Raw genomic sequence first — 19,171 nt, 5'->3', positions numbered from 1 at the left:
GAGCTGCTGCCGCTGCAACACAGAACCTATCTGCAGCCTTTCCTGTTGTCACGGCAAAAGACAGACAGTAAAATGCTTCACAACCTTGAAGAAGTGAATAAAAGTATGCAAGTTAAAATATAAAATATCATTTTAAAATAAAGTTTTTCTATTGTTTACAATGAGAAATTTTTATGCATTTATATCATCATTGAATACAAGCAGATAGTAGAAGCGCCTATCAATAAGGATGCAGTATAGTGACCTGCTCAATCCATGTGTAAGACCACTGGATGGGAACAAAGCAAGTGCTGCTAGACACAATTTGGCAGTGAGACAATAGAGTCATAGTCATCTTTAAAAGAACGCCATCTGACTGTCCCGAACCACAGCACCATGGGATCTGAACACAGTAACTGCTGTCTGCTATAAGAAAAATATCACACTTATCTGTCACGGTCAGATATGGGAAGGCACAAATGTTGCTACTGAGCAATTAGCACATGGACATATAAAATTCCTGATATTCTGTGAAAATTGCCTAATGCTCCCTGGTGCCTGCCATAAGGCAATACAGCCCACTTTGAAAGAATAAACTGAGGAAGCGTAGCAAAGACAGGGTTGCTCAATATTTCTATAATTTGTTCATCTGCAGATTGTGCAGTGCTTTAACAAAAGTGATACAACAGTAGCAAGAAAGACGGGGGGGGACCGAGAGGAATGATGCAGGTGAGCTAATACAGTACCTCAGACAAGTAACCTGTCATTTATAATGGAACACAGTTTGCTAGGAGACAAAGGAAAGAATGCAAAGTCTGAAATTGAAACCATAAAGTGATGTTCTGGAGGAACAACAATACAGGCATCGAAACAGAAAGAAAATTACTGAAATGCATTTGCATTTAAACCCAGAGTGTTCTGTGCAAAACCAGCTATTGTAAATTTTAATTAAAGCTGCTCCTTATATCTACAATGTTCCCTACACAGAAAAGTGAAACAGAGCTAAGGTAGAAATTGGCCATCAACTCACAGGGCAGCACCAGCATAGCTCCCTGTACAAATCCATTTGTTATTATTCAGCTTATCCTAACCTGCAGAGGAGGCAATTTAAACTAAACCCTTTAGCCATCCTAATTTTGGAATTAAAATAAAAACATTGGGACCTATTTGGCATGCCAGGTTAGCTATCCCAGTTCATTACAATGGTCAAACTTGTTTAAAAAGGGTAACAAGCCCTACACTGTTATAGTCATCCTATGACCCATTAATAACAGAAACAATATTGTCTTCCATTGTTGCTAATGGAGAGAATGGTCCTGCTCTGACAGATAGGCATGTTTTGTGTACCACACCAACAGCCACCTTCATAACTTGATAGTGTATTAGAATTAAAGCTGACATTTATAATAGCTTCTTGTTGCCTTACACTGTTTAGAGACTGCACGTTAGGAAAGGCTGCACATCTGTCTCGGCTAATGTGAGCTGGGGACTTAACGTCATTGCTGATTTATTGTTATTACTTTAAGACTAACACTGTGCTTGACACTACAGAAAGCAAAAACTGAGATACTTTCTGCCATGAAAAATGCAGTGAAACATACAAAACAATGGGGAGGCAGGGTAAGCAATAAGTAGGGTCAAATGTTTTCTAAAAAAACAGCTGCGAGGCCTCCTCCTGTTTGGTGCATACTTTCTCACCTGCATGGAGATGCTGAGCTTGTCTACACGCTTCAAAACTAAACAAAGCTTTCTGTTGTACGTGTATCCAAACGTGGTATGTAAACTAAAGTAAAATGTACCACTAATTCTAGATACTAAAAAAATATCGCAGTAAAACTGACTGTACTTTGCACTAGCACAGCTTTTCAAGATGATGTCAACAACCAAACGTCATCGTGATGCTACTCAACAGAGAAAGGGAGGCAAGAGCAGTGATAGACAGTTTAATAAATGAAAAGAAAAAGCAAGTGATGCAAAGGCAATAACTCACCACCTCTCAAAAGCAGGCTGATGCCCAGCTCTTCTCTTGGCAGCCACCACCTAGGAAGACACACCTCGCCCCCCTTCTTCCTCTACCCCCATTTTTTAGTGCTGTGCATGATGCGACAGACATAACCACAAAAGCATAAATGGTCTCTGACCTAAGATTGTGCAAAACCATAACAGGGGTCATTTAAATAGGTTGGAAATGTTTTCTAAGTTGGAGTATTTGTGTGTGATATGAATGTCTTCTGTCTGCAAATTTCTCTTCCATATTCTGGGAAGCTGAAGCTGTCACAGAAATTAAGCAGAACAAACAGTAAACTGATTTAGAAAATATATTTTATTTATAAAATGACTAAACATTGGTGCATAGACAAAATATCTTGGAGCTGGATAATTGAGCTCCTGAATACAAAATATTTTTGTTCTTACTTGAATATTGAAAACTAAAATAATAACTGAAAAACGAGATGATATCCAGACTAGGTGCTGAGAGGCCTCAGCTATTTGTCCTTGGATATGTAAAGCTCAGAGAAGGTGTCCAATACTTTGAAGGGTCACTTCCTACATTATGATTATTTCATCATGAAGTGGATAAAGGGTGTGTTCCTTTTCTTCAAAATTCTGGAATTTTCAAAGAACTCCTTTAAAAATACTCCCTCCAGAACTGGTTCTCCTGAAATACGACTGTTTTCCAACAGGTAGCATCTTTTTATTTTGAGGGTTTAAAGATGGGCTTTGAAAAAGCCAGCCCATATAAACAGGTTCTCTTTTTTTCTTTTTGGATACCTTTTTCTATACATGTTGAAAACACAGGATTTGTTGCACTAGGTCAGATGCACTATTCCAGTACTTGACTCTGATTTGCCAAACAAGAAAACTGGTTGATACTAAAGGAGCACCTCCGCCTAGCTTAAAAACAGTCCAGCCCAAAAAGCAGAAATTCAGGCAAAAATGCCAGGAGGCATCTTTTTCTCTCCTTAGCCCATGCACTAGTACCGCTGGACAAGGGATGGGGAAAATTATTGCTGTCAACTAACAAGTGAACAATCCATTCTGAAACCCCAAATGGTAACAGATTCTGTGTTCCCTGCAAACGCACTGTCACTCCTGTCAAAGGCAGGTAAGTATTCACAGCAGAGAAAGACAATTTAGGGAAGCTGTACTGACTTGCTACAAGTATCTCTCATTTCCAGCAGTTTCTGCAAAGCCAGCCCTCAGGTATACAATCTTGTTTGAAGTTGAAGGGATAATTATTCCAAAGAAACATAAAACCTTGATGCTCCAAAATATTATCAATTTCCCAAAATTCTTATGAGGTGTAGCAATATGAAAACTTCTCTCTCAAGAAGAAAGGTAAACATTAACGTGGAAACAATATATGTGATACACATACAAGTTTGACAAAAAAGATCTGATTTTATTTTTTGTATTTATGGACCTCTAACTCTACCAGAACAAAGAAAGAGCTTACTTTGGCATCCAAAACATTAAATATTTTAGGATCTCTCTTTGATACCAGTTTCCTTAGGACATACGGGTCACTACACTGTCCAGTAAAGTTAGTATTAAATACTTAGACAATTCCCTTATGGCTATGAATAGATCGTAACAGTGATCCCAGCTGGATGTAACACGTAAGTCACTCTTAGAATGCCATCTAAGAACGTACTGGATGTAAAAGTTAACTCTCTCTGTCTTTGGTTTTGAAATGCATCCAGATATGAAGAGTAATACCCCACTCCCCATTTAGGTTTATATTTCTGGTGGATTTTTTTTTCTAGAAGTCACATCATTGGACGTTATCTGCACATTTCTGCTGGATGTGGATTTGAGAACAGTTTTCAACATAGTTATCCGAGTTCTTCACATTTTCAAAAAGGCCACCTGTAAAAGGAAGCAAAAACAAAACTGTGTTTAATCTCAGCAGTGCAGGTAAAACAAAGATGTTTCACTGTATTAATTGAAATTACATATTATAATCATCTTTTCACATAAACACACTAATGCAATAAGACAGAAGATGTTATATTCATACTGTTGTTGCATATCTTTCAGATCATGTAAGACTTAGCATTCCGTACTCTTTAGTAGAAAACCTTGACTCCTGATGTATATTTTTATTTTGGTGTCTTGACTCCTTCTTTTAAAGGCTCAGTGATGTTTTATGATAAAAATAATGGAATAATGATCAAGAATAGTTATTTAAATTTGCCTTGGAAACACCAATACTGAATTTTTAAAGTCATTCATACTTCTCCATTCTCTTGCCTCTGTTCAGGGTGCAACTGTGCAAGTGATCAGCCATCAGTGTAGCTGGGGGTTGGATACATCTGACAGATAGGAGAGAGGACAGGGACCTCTTTCAGCAGTTCTTCATGTGTGTTCTGCTCCACCTTATAATAACATTGGAAACATTACTGTGTGGACTGTTTGTAGGTGTAAGGGTTGTTTGCATGGAAAGAAGATTGTTATATTCGTGCATTGGATGGCATCCAGTTTGAGGTACATGGCTTCTTGGAAACTATGTATTTATTCCTAAATTAATGCAATTTGCAGAATTTGAAAAACTAAAAAATTCAATATACAAAGGGTTCTGTCTCAAGTTGTCATCATCTAGAGGGTGATCTGCCGATGACTGTATGCCAGTACTGAAGAGGGAGATCCTGAAAACAAAGAAAGAGGAGAACAAGCAGAGAAGGATGTGGTTAGAGGCCCTTAGAGGTTTTCAGACAATCCCTCTCTTTTATTTATCTATTTATTAATTTATGTGAAGGTTCATATAATTTATGTGAAGCTCCTATATACAGGACCCAAGGAAATGGCTTGAAGCTGCGATGGGTGGTTCAGGTTGGATAACAGGAAAAGGCTCTTCACCCAGAGGGCGGTCAGGCACTGGGACAGGCTCCTCAGAGCGGTGGGCACAGCACCGAGCCTGCTGGAGTTCAAGAAGCACTTGGACAATGCTCTCAGACACATGGTCTGATTTTTTGGGTGGTGCTTTGGGGACCCAGGAGTTGAACTCGATGGTCCTTGTGGGTCCCTTCCAACTCAGGATATTCTGTGATTAGAAAGCAGTGTTACTTTCCCACCACTTTTTTGCCTATCATCTCCCAAGAGTTCCCCAAATCACTCTTTTTTGCTCATGCACTGCACTGCACTTGTTGCTGAACTAAATCAACCATAGAAGTTTTCATAGTTTAAATACGAATGACAAAGGCTTTCTGGTCTGTACTCCTCTAAAGGAAACCCAAATACGCATATTTTTCCACTTACATATCAAAAACTTCTTTCTGTCCCAGAATAGCAAAGCACAAGACTTTTATCTTGTCTAACTTAAAAGGCCATTTGATAGCATTCTGAAACTAGCTTAGATTAAATCTCTGATACATTTGCCAACTTGCCACAAATATTATCCTGTTTGAGCAATGTTGTCTGCCAGTCACTTTAAGTAAAATCCCAATTCCAAAGTCAATGAAAAAATGCCTTAAAGTGACCAGGAATCAACCCAAAGTTTTTATCTTTATATAGAAAAAAATTCTATCCCAGGAAGCACTGAGAAGACACTTTTACTTGATTCAGAAGACAGCAAATGAGGGACCTCCTCTTTTTAGTGTACCAAGTGGGCTCACATCCAGTTATTTAGAGGGAAGGTGACCTACCAAATCCAAAATGCCTAAGGATTTCTGGTTTCCTAATTTATTTGTCCTTGGTCACAAGCATGCAGAAGTTTCTTCTGCATGGTTTTATTTATGTTTAGCCTTCTTCAGAAGTGTCAGGATACTGACTCAGAAAGTGAAGTTAACTGACAAGAAACACAATCACATGTCAAGATTCTTATCTGCCAAGATTGCTTCAGATATTGAATTGGGAACAAGCATTACACATTGCTGAACACAAGGACTGAAAAGAAGATGGGCAGATGCCACCATGGAAGGACAAAAAAAAAAAAAAAGAAAAAAGACTACCATGTTACACAACAGCCTCCTGAAAATATAACCTGTTTCTTCTACTCCACAAAAAATACAGAAGAAAGAAGTTGAGACATACAATTCCTCTTTTTTCTTTCCAAGAGCTTTTCAACTGCAGTCACTTAAGTGAATATTCAAATTACTCTGTTACCACTTGGGATTTTCAGAGCTGACCCACAATTATCAGTCTACCTGATACTGTATCTAAAGAACGTATGAAGCATGATCAACCAGGAGGAATTCACAGAATCACAAAATGGCCAAGGTTGGAAGGGACCTCTGAAGATCATCCAGTCCAACCCCCCTGCCGAGCAGGATCACCTAAAGCACGTTGCGCAGGACGGCATCCAGGCGGGGTTTGGGTATCTCCAGAGAAGGAGACTCCACAACCTCTGGGCTGCCTGTCCCAGCGCTCTGTCACCCTCGCAGTACAGAAGTGCCCCCTCATATCCAGATGGAACCTCCTGGGCTTCAGTTTGTGCCCGCTGCCTCTCGTCCTGTCACTGAGCACAACTTAAAAGAGACCGGCTCCATCCTCTCGACACCCTCCCCTCAGATATTCATACACATTGGTGAGGTCTCCCCTCGGCCTTCTCTTTCCCAGGCTAAACAGGCCCGGCTCTCTCCAGGCCTCTCATCATCTTCGTAGCCCTGCTCTGGACTCACTCCAGTAGCTCCGTGTCCCTCTGGTACTGGGGAGCCCAGCACTGGACACAAGGCTCCAGGTGTGGCCTCAGCAGGACTGAGCAGAGGGGAAGAAAATGCCGCTAGCAGAGGATGGTTTCGATCCATCGACCTCTGGGTTATGGGCCCAGCACGCTTCCGCTGCGCCACTCTGCTCCTCAGTGCAAGCAGCAGCACCACTGACCTGAAAAGCCAGCATGCATCAAACAGAATACTCCATTCCTGAGCTTCCAGAGCTTTTTTTTTTTACTTTAAAAAAAAAAACACACGCACACACAAAAAAAACTTCCAACGTTTATTTTAGGCATGTAGAAAATAAGGGCCATGGCCCTAGGCTGGGCAAACAGAGGCAAGCCTCCCCAAGTATCTGACATCCTGAAAGGTAGAAGTGCACAGCAATGCTGTAGGAAAACCAAGGCTGCTCTAACAGCTACTGCACAGCAACTGCTGACATGAACGTGCTTACCCCATAGTAAATGCAAAGTAATTCCAGACTTGAATTAAAGCATGTAATATCATTGAGCATTTAGAGCAGAAGGTAAAACAAAAAGAAAACTTATTTTGGATCCTATGGACAAAGGTGATTGAAGAGAAGGCTTCATGTCTGCTATCATGGATGCAAAAAATTAAGCAAGTTTTAATATATCTAAGAGGTTTCTCAGAAAATTATTCACACACAGGATTCGCATCTAAAATATCATGACTACAAGGTGTGAATGGGACGTGAGAATAGTAATTCTTGGTTAGAATGGAAAAAATCAAGTCACTTCCTGAACATCTCTTTCTCAACCCCAGCAATAACAGCAGTAATAAAGCTGCAATGTTACTTCACAGAGAGGTTTACACAGATAAGACAATCAAGAGCCACAAAAGTGCCCGTGTTTCTGAATCATTCAGTTCTTCCAAGCTGGAACTAAAATTCAGAAACACAAATTTTCATTAGAACTTAAATTTTCAGAAATGCCTAGGTGAAGCTGGATCAAGGTGTAAATCAGCCTATTTCCCCCCAAAAAATCTCCTCGCATTGACATATTCCCACTGAGCCGTCTCACTCAGTTTAATCAGCATTTTCCAACAGTAACTCACTCCATCAGAAACACTTCCATCAGCTCAGCCAAGGTGTGTTGTAAAGGCTAGAAGCTGCTCATCGTGTAGGGAAATTTATCAACTAAGCCAAAGACTCCCACGCTCAAAGACATAAAATGCAAGGAAAATCAATATGCCTGTCATCTTTCTTGAGATTTAGTCACTCCGATGAATAGAGACAGACAATAATTAACAGCAAGTGTAAAATCTTACCTATGCAGAAGAGTCATAAGTAACACAGGGCAAGGAATGAAATCTTGGCCCCAATTAAGTCAAAGGAAAAACTCACATTGACTTTAACAGGGCCATAAATTTGTCCTTGCATTGCAAGGAAGAAAAAAAAAATCTAAAAGAAAATAATCAAGAAAATCAATAACCATTACAATACACCAGAACAAAATTTGAAGCAGCTTTTTCTAGCCCAAGACTGCAGGCTCGTTTTGTACACGTTTTTGGTGCATCACTAGAATGGATGTATTTATTGAATTTGACTACTTGATATATTTTTTAATGCATGAAATGGGCTTTTTCACTCCTTTGAGAGGACTGATTTGCAGCAAAATGTTTCCTAAACCTCTAAGGCTCCCCTACTGCCCAATAAAATGAAAAATATCAAAAGGAATAATTTGTCAGTGTTTGCATTTATATTTACTATCAATGTAAGTGAAAAAAAAACACATTAGATCATCCCTAAAATTGACAGAGCCAACAAAAAATAAGTAGCACATGGAAATCAGAAGCAGTTTAAGAAAACAACAGCAACACAAAGATGTTCAAGAACAAAACCAACTTAAACTAAGTGACTTACAAGGTTCCACCTCAACCAAAGCTCAACATGAAGCATGTAAAATATTTCTTTATCACAACTGTTCTTCCAGATGCACTTGGATTGCTAACCAGCAGGAAACTTTATGTTCTAGATAATGTGTTCTGGTGCTGTTCACTAGCTTCACAATTACAAATCTGTGGGTTGGGCAAGTGGGAGCGAGTGGTTCTCCCCCAGTCCTCCAGCTAGTCAGACAGTTTCTCTGCAAGATGGACAACTACTAGCCTCTTCAAGGTGTATTAACAACTCTCTTAGTGAAGTCCGCAAATCCAGTATTTCATTGCTACTACTGCACTCTGGAAGAAAAACAATGTGCCAAACAGCTATCTGATCTACAAACTGAGGTGTATCACTAAATACAGAATAAAAGTCAGTTCACTAATCAGTTTATTCAAAGATTTTTATATTGCTCATAACTCAGCACATTGTTCCCTTGTTAAAGTGCTCAAGACAGGTTATATTAAGCCATTATTAAGACTTGATTTTTGTATTCCAGTACCTGTACTTATATGGCCAGCAACATTATTTCTTCATTTTCTCTCTATTACATCTTAAGACAATAACCTTATTCTATCTCAAGGTACCAAGTGCATCTCAGCGCTCTACCTTGTTAGCTCCTACAGTGCCAGAGACTGCTAAGAACTCTGGATAATGAATGAACATAAACTCCACATTTTCAACATTTTAAAGAACCATCTATAAAGAGGGAGCAGTACAGCACAACAGACATACAAGTGATATCTCTCTCAAACTCACTTTTACTGTAAACAAGAAAACACAACAACTTTGTTCAAAGCTTTCGGAACCAGGGCAAGTTAAGAAATCCAAGCTGTGATGTTCAATTTTAGCTGTGCTCTCTTAGCTTTCCCAGGAAAATGTGAAAATGCAAAATGTCAAACTTAAGCATACTCTAGATGTCATGATAATGAATTTGGGAAAAGCAACTTGACAAAGTGTACTCTGGTCAAACACTGCAACAGGCTATAAGCTACCAAACAGGGGTTGGCAATATTCTTTCCTCAGTAGGGAGAAGGTAGTTCTGGGGTTAGAGATTTCAGTCTTTCTGCATCTTTCTAATAACACTTTATCTTACGGAGTGTTTTTTTGTGTTTTTTTCTTTAATCAAGCTGTACTGCCTGACTTTGCATGATAAAAATCTCACAGGAAACATTTGGGTGAATGCACTCGATGCTGAATTAGGCATCCAGTCATGGAGTCAAACATTGAGAAGTAACAGGTGGAAGTAAAAAGTTGTAATTTCCGAAAATATTTGAAAAGCTGCAAAGACCCGATGAACTTGGGAGATAAAAGAAGATGGTTCCAGATGGCAGAAGCTGCTGGAAAGAAATCTGCTCTACCCGAAATGGTAACACTGGGCAAACAGGCAAAGCGGATGACTGGTGTAAGAGAAGCAGAAGCATTACTAAAGGCAGCTAAACAATAAATTTTAAAGAAATGCAATCTGCAAATCCACTGCATACAATCTATTTTGTGGAGCTGACAATAGATGGAGGAAATGCAGCAATAGGAGAAAATTATTTTCTCAGCTAAGAAAAGGAAAAGCAGTTCAATCTTTCAGTCAGCTGCAAGAAATAGAAGCCAGATCCTTATTTCATCAAAACAGGAAAACAACAACCCATATCTCACAAGATGTATTCGTATGCTTTCACACAAGTTCAAAACTGTTCTTATGTTTGTATTCCCTTTAAAGGAGACCAAGAAAACTATGCATAAATAAAGATCCCTGTGTATGTCTCTAAAAACTGGAGAAAGTATTATTTCTAATACCTATGTTTCTCCCAATAGTTAAACAAAAGTAGGTAGAAGATATACAACGGAATTTCTCTTCAGTATCAGAGAGGGAATTGTACTTCTGTCTGCTCCTACATAATTATAAAGGAAAATATTGAGTTGAATGTAGCTTCATGTGCTTCAGTTTCAGCAGCAGATAATGAACCTGCTACACCTACGAATGCTTTCTGAAATATGATTGCTCTGGTTTTGCTTTTCCATTGCACACTGAAGAATTAAACCCTACCACCAGGCTCGAGTCTGAGGGTTAAATGTGTAAAAGACACTTTATGTTCGTCATTTTCTTTGAACATTAGACCAATTTTAAAATGCTACCATACGTAGTTCATAACACTACATTATGTTTTAGAGGAAGGCAATTTACATGGCAATCTTAAATGTTATCTATAGCAAGTAGATGATTGATACATAAACAAATTCCCATGCTTTAGTCCTGCACATGTGCTAGTATGAAATCAAGCATGATTGAATGACTGCAGGGGAAACTTTGATTACATGCCAGTGAAGCTACAGCCTACAATTAACATCAAATGTTGTATTCATTACCGCTCTGAACTGACAGGTAATCAGGTAATGCCATGCCATACACACGCAAAGGAACTGAAAAATCCTTCCTGAGAAGCAGTGGGCAGCTGCAGGCAGATCCCTGCTCCTAGATCCAGCTGTGCTGGTGGAAGAAATTAACTTCACAAGTTCAGTGCTATCCCTCTGCCACGGGTTACTGTTCCTCTCTCCCTGCAAAATGCCATTTCGAGCTTTCTACTTAGTGTCTGGTGAAATCAGACTATTAAGCTAAACTCTGGTCCATGCTAACCTGATTGATTTATCCTAGAAACAAGAAAGAGAGGGCCTGCACAAACAATTCTGCTGGCAGACTGCAGGGAAGAGGCTAAGCTCTGCTGGGAACAACAGTGAAAAGCTAAGAATAGCATTTTCTTCCACATGTGCCACTGGATTTTGAAGATAACACTTGTTCAAAGCCTCAGACCAAAGACTAATTCAGACAGATTTGTACTGCCACAAAAGCTAGCTCTAAGTGTTACAGCTTAAGCCTTAATAATTACAGCTAATACAACCGTTTGGGTGGTTGCAGTGCAATCAAGATGTCCTGTATGTAGAATACACTACTACCTTGAAACAGGAATCAGAGCGAGTGAAATAAACACATTTATGAGTACAATTGAGCCTACATGTACTATAAAAACCATGCACTTAACAGCATGCTGGTACTACTACAACAATAGCATGCATAAACATGTAGACAAGGCCATAATTCTGCCAGATACATTTCTCATTGCTGTAAAACAAAGATCAAGGGGTGGGAGGATTCAAGCATCTGCACCATGTCCAGGTCACAGCTCTATAAACACCTGGTGTCTGATAAACTCAGCTCGAAGTTTGGTGTTCCCATACCTGCTAACAAGAGACAGGAGTCAGAAGAATACTGCCTTCAGTAAGGCACAACAGTGCTTTTCTGATTTCTGCACCACCACCAGAAGCTGCTACATCCAGTAGCTGTTACCATTACCTTGTGGACTAACAGCTATTGGCAATGTCTGATTTTAATAATCACACTGAAACTTAAGAATTCGCCTGCCTGTCCATATCGCACAGTTTACGTATTGGTGCTCACCTAAATGTTAGGGACCGAGTCTGCTGATGCACAAATACCTGTTCCAGAAATGTTTTGGCACCAGTGTGAATGACTGGACACAAAGCAGATGGCACCAGATAAGCAGAGACTTGAAAGAATATTAACTGCTATATTTGCACTCGCCCCCACTGAATCCACAGACCCATAAAAAAGCAGCTGTCTTTTCCAGACTGAATGCTACCAAGCTGTTGCATATTATCCCTACATCTCTGAGGCTGCTCCTGGGAAGGACAAAGGCATTTTTAGACTCAAATTTGTGAGGAATACATAGAAGAAGGAGAATGACAACACAGGAGACAGAGATGCCCCTACCTAAACCCCACTGTAGGGTTTACTTGCCTCAAGGCAGCCTCCTGGTAGCCTGGAAGCTCTCTGGCTGTACTCCATCTGAAAAATTGCCCTCCACTGCAATGATGTTTTATTCTCTTTTTATTACATTGCAAGCTCTGGAGACGAGAGCTGAACATCACATCACTGTGTGTGGCTGTTTCCCTTATGCCACACAGGTCATATTAGACTTGGCCAATCTAATATCCCCTCCACATCCCATCAATGGCAGCCACTTACCAGAACCTTTCGTAAATAATTGTTTCAGGTCCTTTCTCGTAGTGTTTTATATAGTTATCCTTCCTTGACTCAGTAAACTGAAGAACCACCAGTCTGTCCTCATAGCAGCTGAACTTCACACTCCTAAACTGGTAAGTCTTAAATACTTTACTACAAAAACAAACAATTTCAAACAAAAATATCAACAGAGGGATGCGACTTTCTCCAAAGGTCACGAAAACAGTATTATAGATTGACTGAACAGATACAGTTGGACAAACTGAGTTTCAAATATTTCAACACATAAGAAGATACAAAATCAAGGGTCAGTATAAAAAGCTTTCATGCCTCACTGTTATGCTTGAATTCCAGATTACCCTCTGTGGGCAGATTACCCTCAGGTGGGCAGCTGAGCTCCACCACAACCACTCTCTCACTCCACCTCCTCAAAGGGAAAGAGAGGGAGAAAATACAATGAGAAGGGCTCAAGGGTTGAGATAAGGACAGTGAGATCACTCAGCAGTTATCGTCACAGGCAAAACAGACTCACCATAGGGAGATTAGTAAAATTTATTGCCTATTACTAACAAGCTAGAGAAGTGAGAAACAAAGGAAAGAAACCAAAACCACCTTCCCTCCACCCACCCTTTTCTACATCCTCCCCAACTGGCACAGGGGAATGGGGACTGGGGGCTGTGGTCAGTCTATAGCACGTCGTCTCCGCCGCTCCTTCACGGTCACTCTCTGCCCCTGCTCCCCGTGGGGTCCCTCCCACGGGATGCCGTCCTGCCCGAACTGAGCCTGCGGGGGCTGCCCACAGGCAGCAGCTCCTCAAGAACTGCTCCCACACGGCTCCGTACCACGGGGTCCATCCCCCAGGAGCAAACTGCTCCAGCACGGGTCCCCCACGGGCGGCAGCTCCCCCCAGACCCCCTGCTCCTGCGTGGGCTCCTCTCCACGGGCTGCAGCTCCGGCCCGGGGCCTGCTCCTGCGGGGGCTCTCCATGGGCCGCAGCCTCCTCCAGGCCACATCCACCTGCTCCACCGGGGGCTCCTCCACAGGCTGCAGAGGAACTTCTGCTCTGGTGCCTGTAGCACCTCTTCCCATTCCTCCTTCATTGGCTTTGGTGTCTGCAAGGCTGTTTCTCACTCCTCTGTCTCTCCCAGCTGCTGTTGTGCAGCAGTTTTTTTTTTCCCTTTGTTAAAACTGCTCTCCCAGAGGCCCACCCAGCATTGCTCCCTGGCTTGGCACAGGCCAGCATCGGGTCCCTTTTGAAGCCAGCTCTGATCTGACATGGGGCAGTTGCTGGGCTCTGCTCACAGAGGCCACCTCTGTAGCCCCCCACTACCAATACCCTGACACGTAAACCCAATACACCCTTCACAGGCCGCACTGTGCTTCACAGAACCATGTGGTGATGGCAATAATAAAGTCAATGGAAGCAGAGGTTGTAGGACTGTGTTATCCTGACAAGTTAAAACCTTTGGGTTGTGGTGTAAAGGAACATGGAAAGGCAATTTTTGCAATCTGACCTGCTGACCCCCATGGGGTTCAGATTTGGGTATGGAGAAGAGGACATTTCATGAAGGACTCTTATCTGTTCAACTTCCCAGGAGTTCAGGGTCATCCTTTTACATATATATGCAAAGAATTTCTCATTGTAAAAAGAAGCAGTTTCAAGCAGCTGTAAGTCTTACAAGAAACATATTTTTGGTCTGCGGTACATTACCACAGAAGCACAAAGAAACACAGGTGGCAATGAAAGTCTGTGATTCTATGAAAGCTGGGGAAAACAGCCATCAGCAGACCTATCATCTAAACAGCCAAATTCCCCAGTGCTTCAAGGAGAAGGCTGGGGAAGGGCAACTCCTCTCCTGTACAGTGTGAAAGGCACTGCAGATCTATGCGTTTTTGAGTCTTCATTGAAGAAAGAAACTTATTAGGAGAATGTCACCCTGAGAAATCGCTTTCTTCTTCTGTCCATGCTGGGAAAAGATAAAATATAACCAAAACAACCAACTAGAAAGGGAAATAGATTCCTTTCATTCAATTGCTCATAGAATTAATTGTAACCAAATTACAGATTTATTTTTTGAATATGATTTCTCAATCTGGTAATGCCCCTTCAGGTTTTACAAAATAAACCCTCTATAAATCAGCACACATTCTTTCTCCTAATCCCTCCTAAAAGTATTAATTTCTTATAGGAATGAAGCTAGATTTGAAACGTGACAGAGATAAATGAGAAAAAGTAAGAGATTCGTGTGAAGTCCTAGGCTGTGCATGTGCACTGCAGGCTATCTTTCTGCTAACAGAACAGTTGCATGCTGAAGCTTGCCCAAGCTTTAGAGGGAAATCTATAAGCAGCTGCAAAAACAGTAGAAAATAAATCTCTGGATGTTTTATTTTATATGAAGACAACCAATCTTTTTTTTTTAGATCAAGTAGATATTTGTGTGGAAATATATATATATATATATGTATATATATATATGCATTTATAAGTGGAGAATGTTATTTAATCTTTTATTTACATCTAGATATGAGAAGCCCTGAAAATTCATGGCTTTGTCTACTGCCAAGCCTTCTTTATTAGCCTACACTGCTTTCATTTCTGCTGTGGACATTACTATTTGTGGTACCCAGCATTAATACAGCTGCAGAAACAGCAGTATTATTTACCTTTGTTAGCTTTAAATACAGTCTCTCTATTGCATGCAAACCACAGTAGGGGATGGAACTTAGTACTAATATTGCACTGCAATTACTGATCCAAATCTAAGTGTGATACAAAACCCACGGAATTTAAGATTCTCTTAGTCAACACCAGATGATGTTTAGTTTTTACTATAGCAATTACCATGCAGAACATCAAGCCTTAGCTAAGTAGGCAATCCAAGCAGCATATTTTTCTGCATCAAGTGGTTATAACTGCTGTAGAGAAGACATTTATTTAAGTACGCGCATGTATGGGCAGTTGGGAGACACAGGATAACCTAAAATAAACAAGGCACTGCAAGCTGCTGTGTCAATTTACAGCGTGCTAGTTACATCCTAAAGCTAGAGACACGTGAAGAGATTAATCCTTGGCAAACCAAACCAGAGCATATGCTGCAGCTCCTAAAAACTTTCTACCTTCGCAAAATAGCGTTGAAGAAGGTGGCCTAAGAGGAGGTCGTGTCTGCCACCCTTCCCAAGACCTGCGCTCTAATGCACGGCCAGTCGTTTCACACTTCCAAACACACAGCCTGCTGCCACGGCACAAATTGCTTCAGGTCAATTTCCTGAAAGTCATTTCAATCTAAGGCTCTGCCATGCTTTTGTACTTCTCTGCCAAACACAAAGATTTCTTTGCACTCTTGAGAATCTGTTTCAACTGACCAGTATCACCCATACCAAAGCATGGCTTTATTTTCCCCAGAAAAGGAAGGGAGAGGCACGCTATTTCTACTGCAGTATCCAGCAACTGCAGCTCTTACAGTATTTAAGCAATGAGGAAAAAAATGAAAAAGCCCTGAACAAGGCACTAGGGAACAGTATGTCATCTTTTGAAAGAAAGGACCAGACAGAGATATGTGGATTTATTTTCATGACCTAGAACCAACTGTGTTGTACCTAATTCCAAGCGGACTAAGCAGGGCCACCTAAGTGGCAACACAATATCTACATTATCAATAAGAAGATAGTATTATTCATGGTAGATATTCCACTGTTTTCTTGGTTAATATGTTAACATTATAATAATAGAATCATTTAGTTTGGAGAAGACCCTTAAGATCATCAAGTCCAACCATCAGCCTAACACTATCAAGTCCACCACTAGCCATGTCCCTAAGTGCCATCTCCACGAATCGCTTAAATACTTCCAGGGATGGTGACTCCACCACTTCCCAGGGGATATTAACCATATTACTAACATCATGTTAATATGTTTTAAATCTATTCTTTTTCCTTGGAAGGCTTCATTTGAAGTACAACTTATAAAATATAACCCTATACTAGTGATATGCCAGCTGTAAAAAGGTCTAAGTGTCCTTAGTCACAATAATTAAAAACATGGCATTGTGACTTACTCCTCTAAAAAACACGATGAACACCCTAATGGTCTACACAACAGCTGCAGAAACCTTGTATCATACACAGTATGATCAGATTCCCTCTCCCAAAAGTGAGCTGACGGTATGAAGCATGTCAGGTGTGAGATCAGAGATCAGCACGCTGTGCACTTATTCTTTCAAGGAGATGCTGGTTTACACAGGTGTGTGATGTTCTGGCCATTCGCATGGCTCTTGCTCTAAACTAGATGCCATTTGTGGTATCTTCTGCACATAATTTATAAAGCATCTTATCTCAACCAAATATCCTGTTTATTGTATTTCAATCCTATTATGCCTTTAAGGGAGGAAAGTGCTCACAAATGTGAAAGAGAAGCATTGGTTTTAGTTCTTTACTACATAATAATAACTGTGGCTAGACTCTCAGTTGGCATTTGTCTCCTTTCTTCCTCTCCTTGTCCTGAACCCTTTAGCCATGAAGTACTGTGGAACACACTAAAACAGGACAGTGACTTAGGCATTCTGCATCTTCCAAATCAGAGAAAAAAAAGTCTTTTTCCAGCTCAAATTCTTCCTTCACCATCAACTAACGTTTCCTATATTAATCTCTAATATCGAACCACATTAGCTCAGATATTCTCTCCTCACAATCTTCCTATTTCTAACCACTACCCCCAACATTTTTCTCCTCGCACAAATCAATTCTGCTACCCTAAACCCACACAATACTCTTTTTATCAGGATTTACCTCCAACCTGTGCTATGGCTCAAATACTAGAGTAGGAGACAAGTGCCCACGCAGTCTTGATCATACTGTTTCCCTAGGAAAAGGGAGATTACAAGAAAACCCACAATTATTTGCATCTCAGTACCAGCAGCAGGTGACATTCACAAGCCAGAATCCCCTTCAGGGCCTGGCTGGAGATTCCTGTTTCTTGCTTGTGTTTCCTGTCTCTGTTCTTGCCTTTTTCCCTGAACAGAACAAAAATAGCTGGCTAAGATTATTTGGATTCTAGAAGTAACATGGTGAAAAGCTAAAGAGAATAAGGAGCTTAACTGGAAGCACAGCAACAAAGGAGGAGAGAGCTGGACATCTTGCTAAATATCAAAATGTAGACAAGTATTTACACTAAATAAAACATATGTAAATGGTGTGGTGCATAATCAAGACTATCATACAGGTTTCAACTTAATGATTTTGGTTTCCTCATTCCTACAGGTCTCAGTGTAACAGCAATACAGTCAGCTTGCGTAAGTAAGACACCAGAGCCATTAGTGCTGTATGTCCACGTATTTTTGAATTTTAATTTAATGAAAATCTTCCCTTCTCTCTTTATCCCAACCCAGCTACTTCCTAAGACAACCTTCCCACGCCTTACACCAACACACAACAGAAATCCCAACAGACAGGTAAAACTCATATGATAAACTATGGAATAGCACCGGAGGTTACCTGTTCCATCTTCAAACTGTCAGGAAAAGGTCTATTGAAAACTACTGTGGCAAAGTGCTTTAAAAGTAAGGAGGCAACAAAGAAACAAAGCCAACCGCTTCTGCTTAATATTCCACCTGCTGATAGCCTGGTGAGAGAAGTTCCAGTATATTTCTGCTTTAGTCTCTAAACCGTTTCATTTATATCCCAAAAGAAAATGTGCCAAGGCCTGAAAGCTAAGTAACGGTCTACTATCTTCATCTCCTGCAATGTTTTAGACTTAGTGATGCCAACAAAACCAGCACACAGACATAAACAGAGTTTTTAAGAGTCTCTCTTACCAAAGGCTACATGAGCAGAGCGCGCTGTGATGCAATGGTGAAACCGTGTCACACATACAGCACTGCCACAGCGCACGGCATTGCCATCTCCTGTGTGTGCATCCATTTCTTAACACACCAAACCCAGACACTACTTGAAATACCATTTGAAACACCGGGAAGGTGCAGGGAAGACGCATGATACAGAATGGATGCATTACAGATGCTTTTAATGAGAGATGCTTGGTTATGTGCTCATATTTACATGGAATGAATGTAGTCCAAACAGTAAATCTACCACAACCCACAAGAACGAGGTAGAGGAGACTAAAGGAGAATGTGACGCTCTTGAGTAAAACTTTGAAACTGGATTGTTTGAACAGGTGTCTTCATTGAGTTATTTTTTGAAAACCTTCCAGAAAAAAAAAAAAAAAAAGTAAGTTTCAAAAATTAGCTGCTTAAATTCTCTCTTTGCTTCCTGGCAGTTAAAGCTGGAATGAGAATAAATACTTCCCTGCATGAGGTATGAGGATTAATTAGTTTGTGCATATAAAGGTGTATATAAGTATCAACTACTATTTTATTTTTAACACCTTATTGAGACTACTGCATTCTTACCCCTGAGTTCAGATTTTGGCAAGAGATTAGGATTGAGTTAAAATGGGAACAGGTGTTTGGAAGATGATATGGCGGCAATAAAAACACTAACTGAGAAAATGAAGGGAAGAATAATTTAAATGTGGCATTTGTTGGTATCCTGTGATATATAGAGGGACCCAAACACGACCACGAAGTCAAAATAACTATGGGATATCTAGGAAGA

At 40.5% G+C, this 19,171-nt stretch overlaps 1 protein-coding gene across 2 annotated transcripts in view; it reads right to left on the bottom strand.

The window, feature by feature from the left end:
• Window positions 1-2,284: 2,284 nt before the first annotated feature.
• UBE3D (ubiquitin protein ligase E3D) overlaps window positions 2,285-19,171 on the bottom strand; it is an 82,273-nt gene continuing 65,386 nt past the window's right edge. For both annotated transcript variants that reach the window (XR_013948694.1, XM_080585666.1), the window contains one exon: window positions 2,285-3,849. Coding sequence is in view for 1 of the 2 variants with exons in the window: in XM_080585666.1 (XP_080441792.1) it covers window positions 3,829-3,849 (21 nt within the window). In the remaining variant the exon portion in view is untranslated. The remainder of the gene's footprint in view (window positions 3,850-19,171) is intronic.

Source organism: Anser brachyrhynchus (genome assembly GCF_964034855.1).
Source record: "Anser brachyrhynchus genome assembly, chromosome: 3".
NCBI classification, from domain to species: Eukaryota; Metazoa; Chordata; class Aves; order Anseriformes; family Anatidae; genus Anser; species Anser brachyrhynchus.
This window is presented reverse-complemented; position numbering and strand designations above follow the sequence as displayed.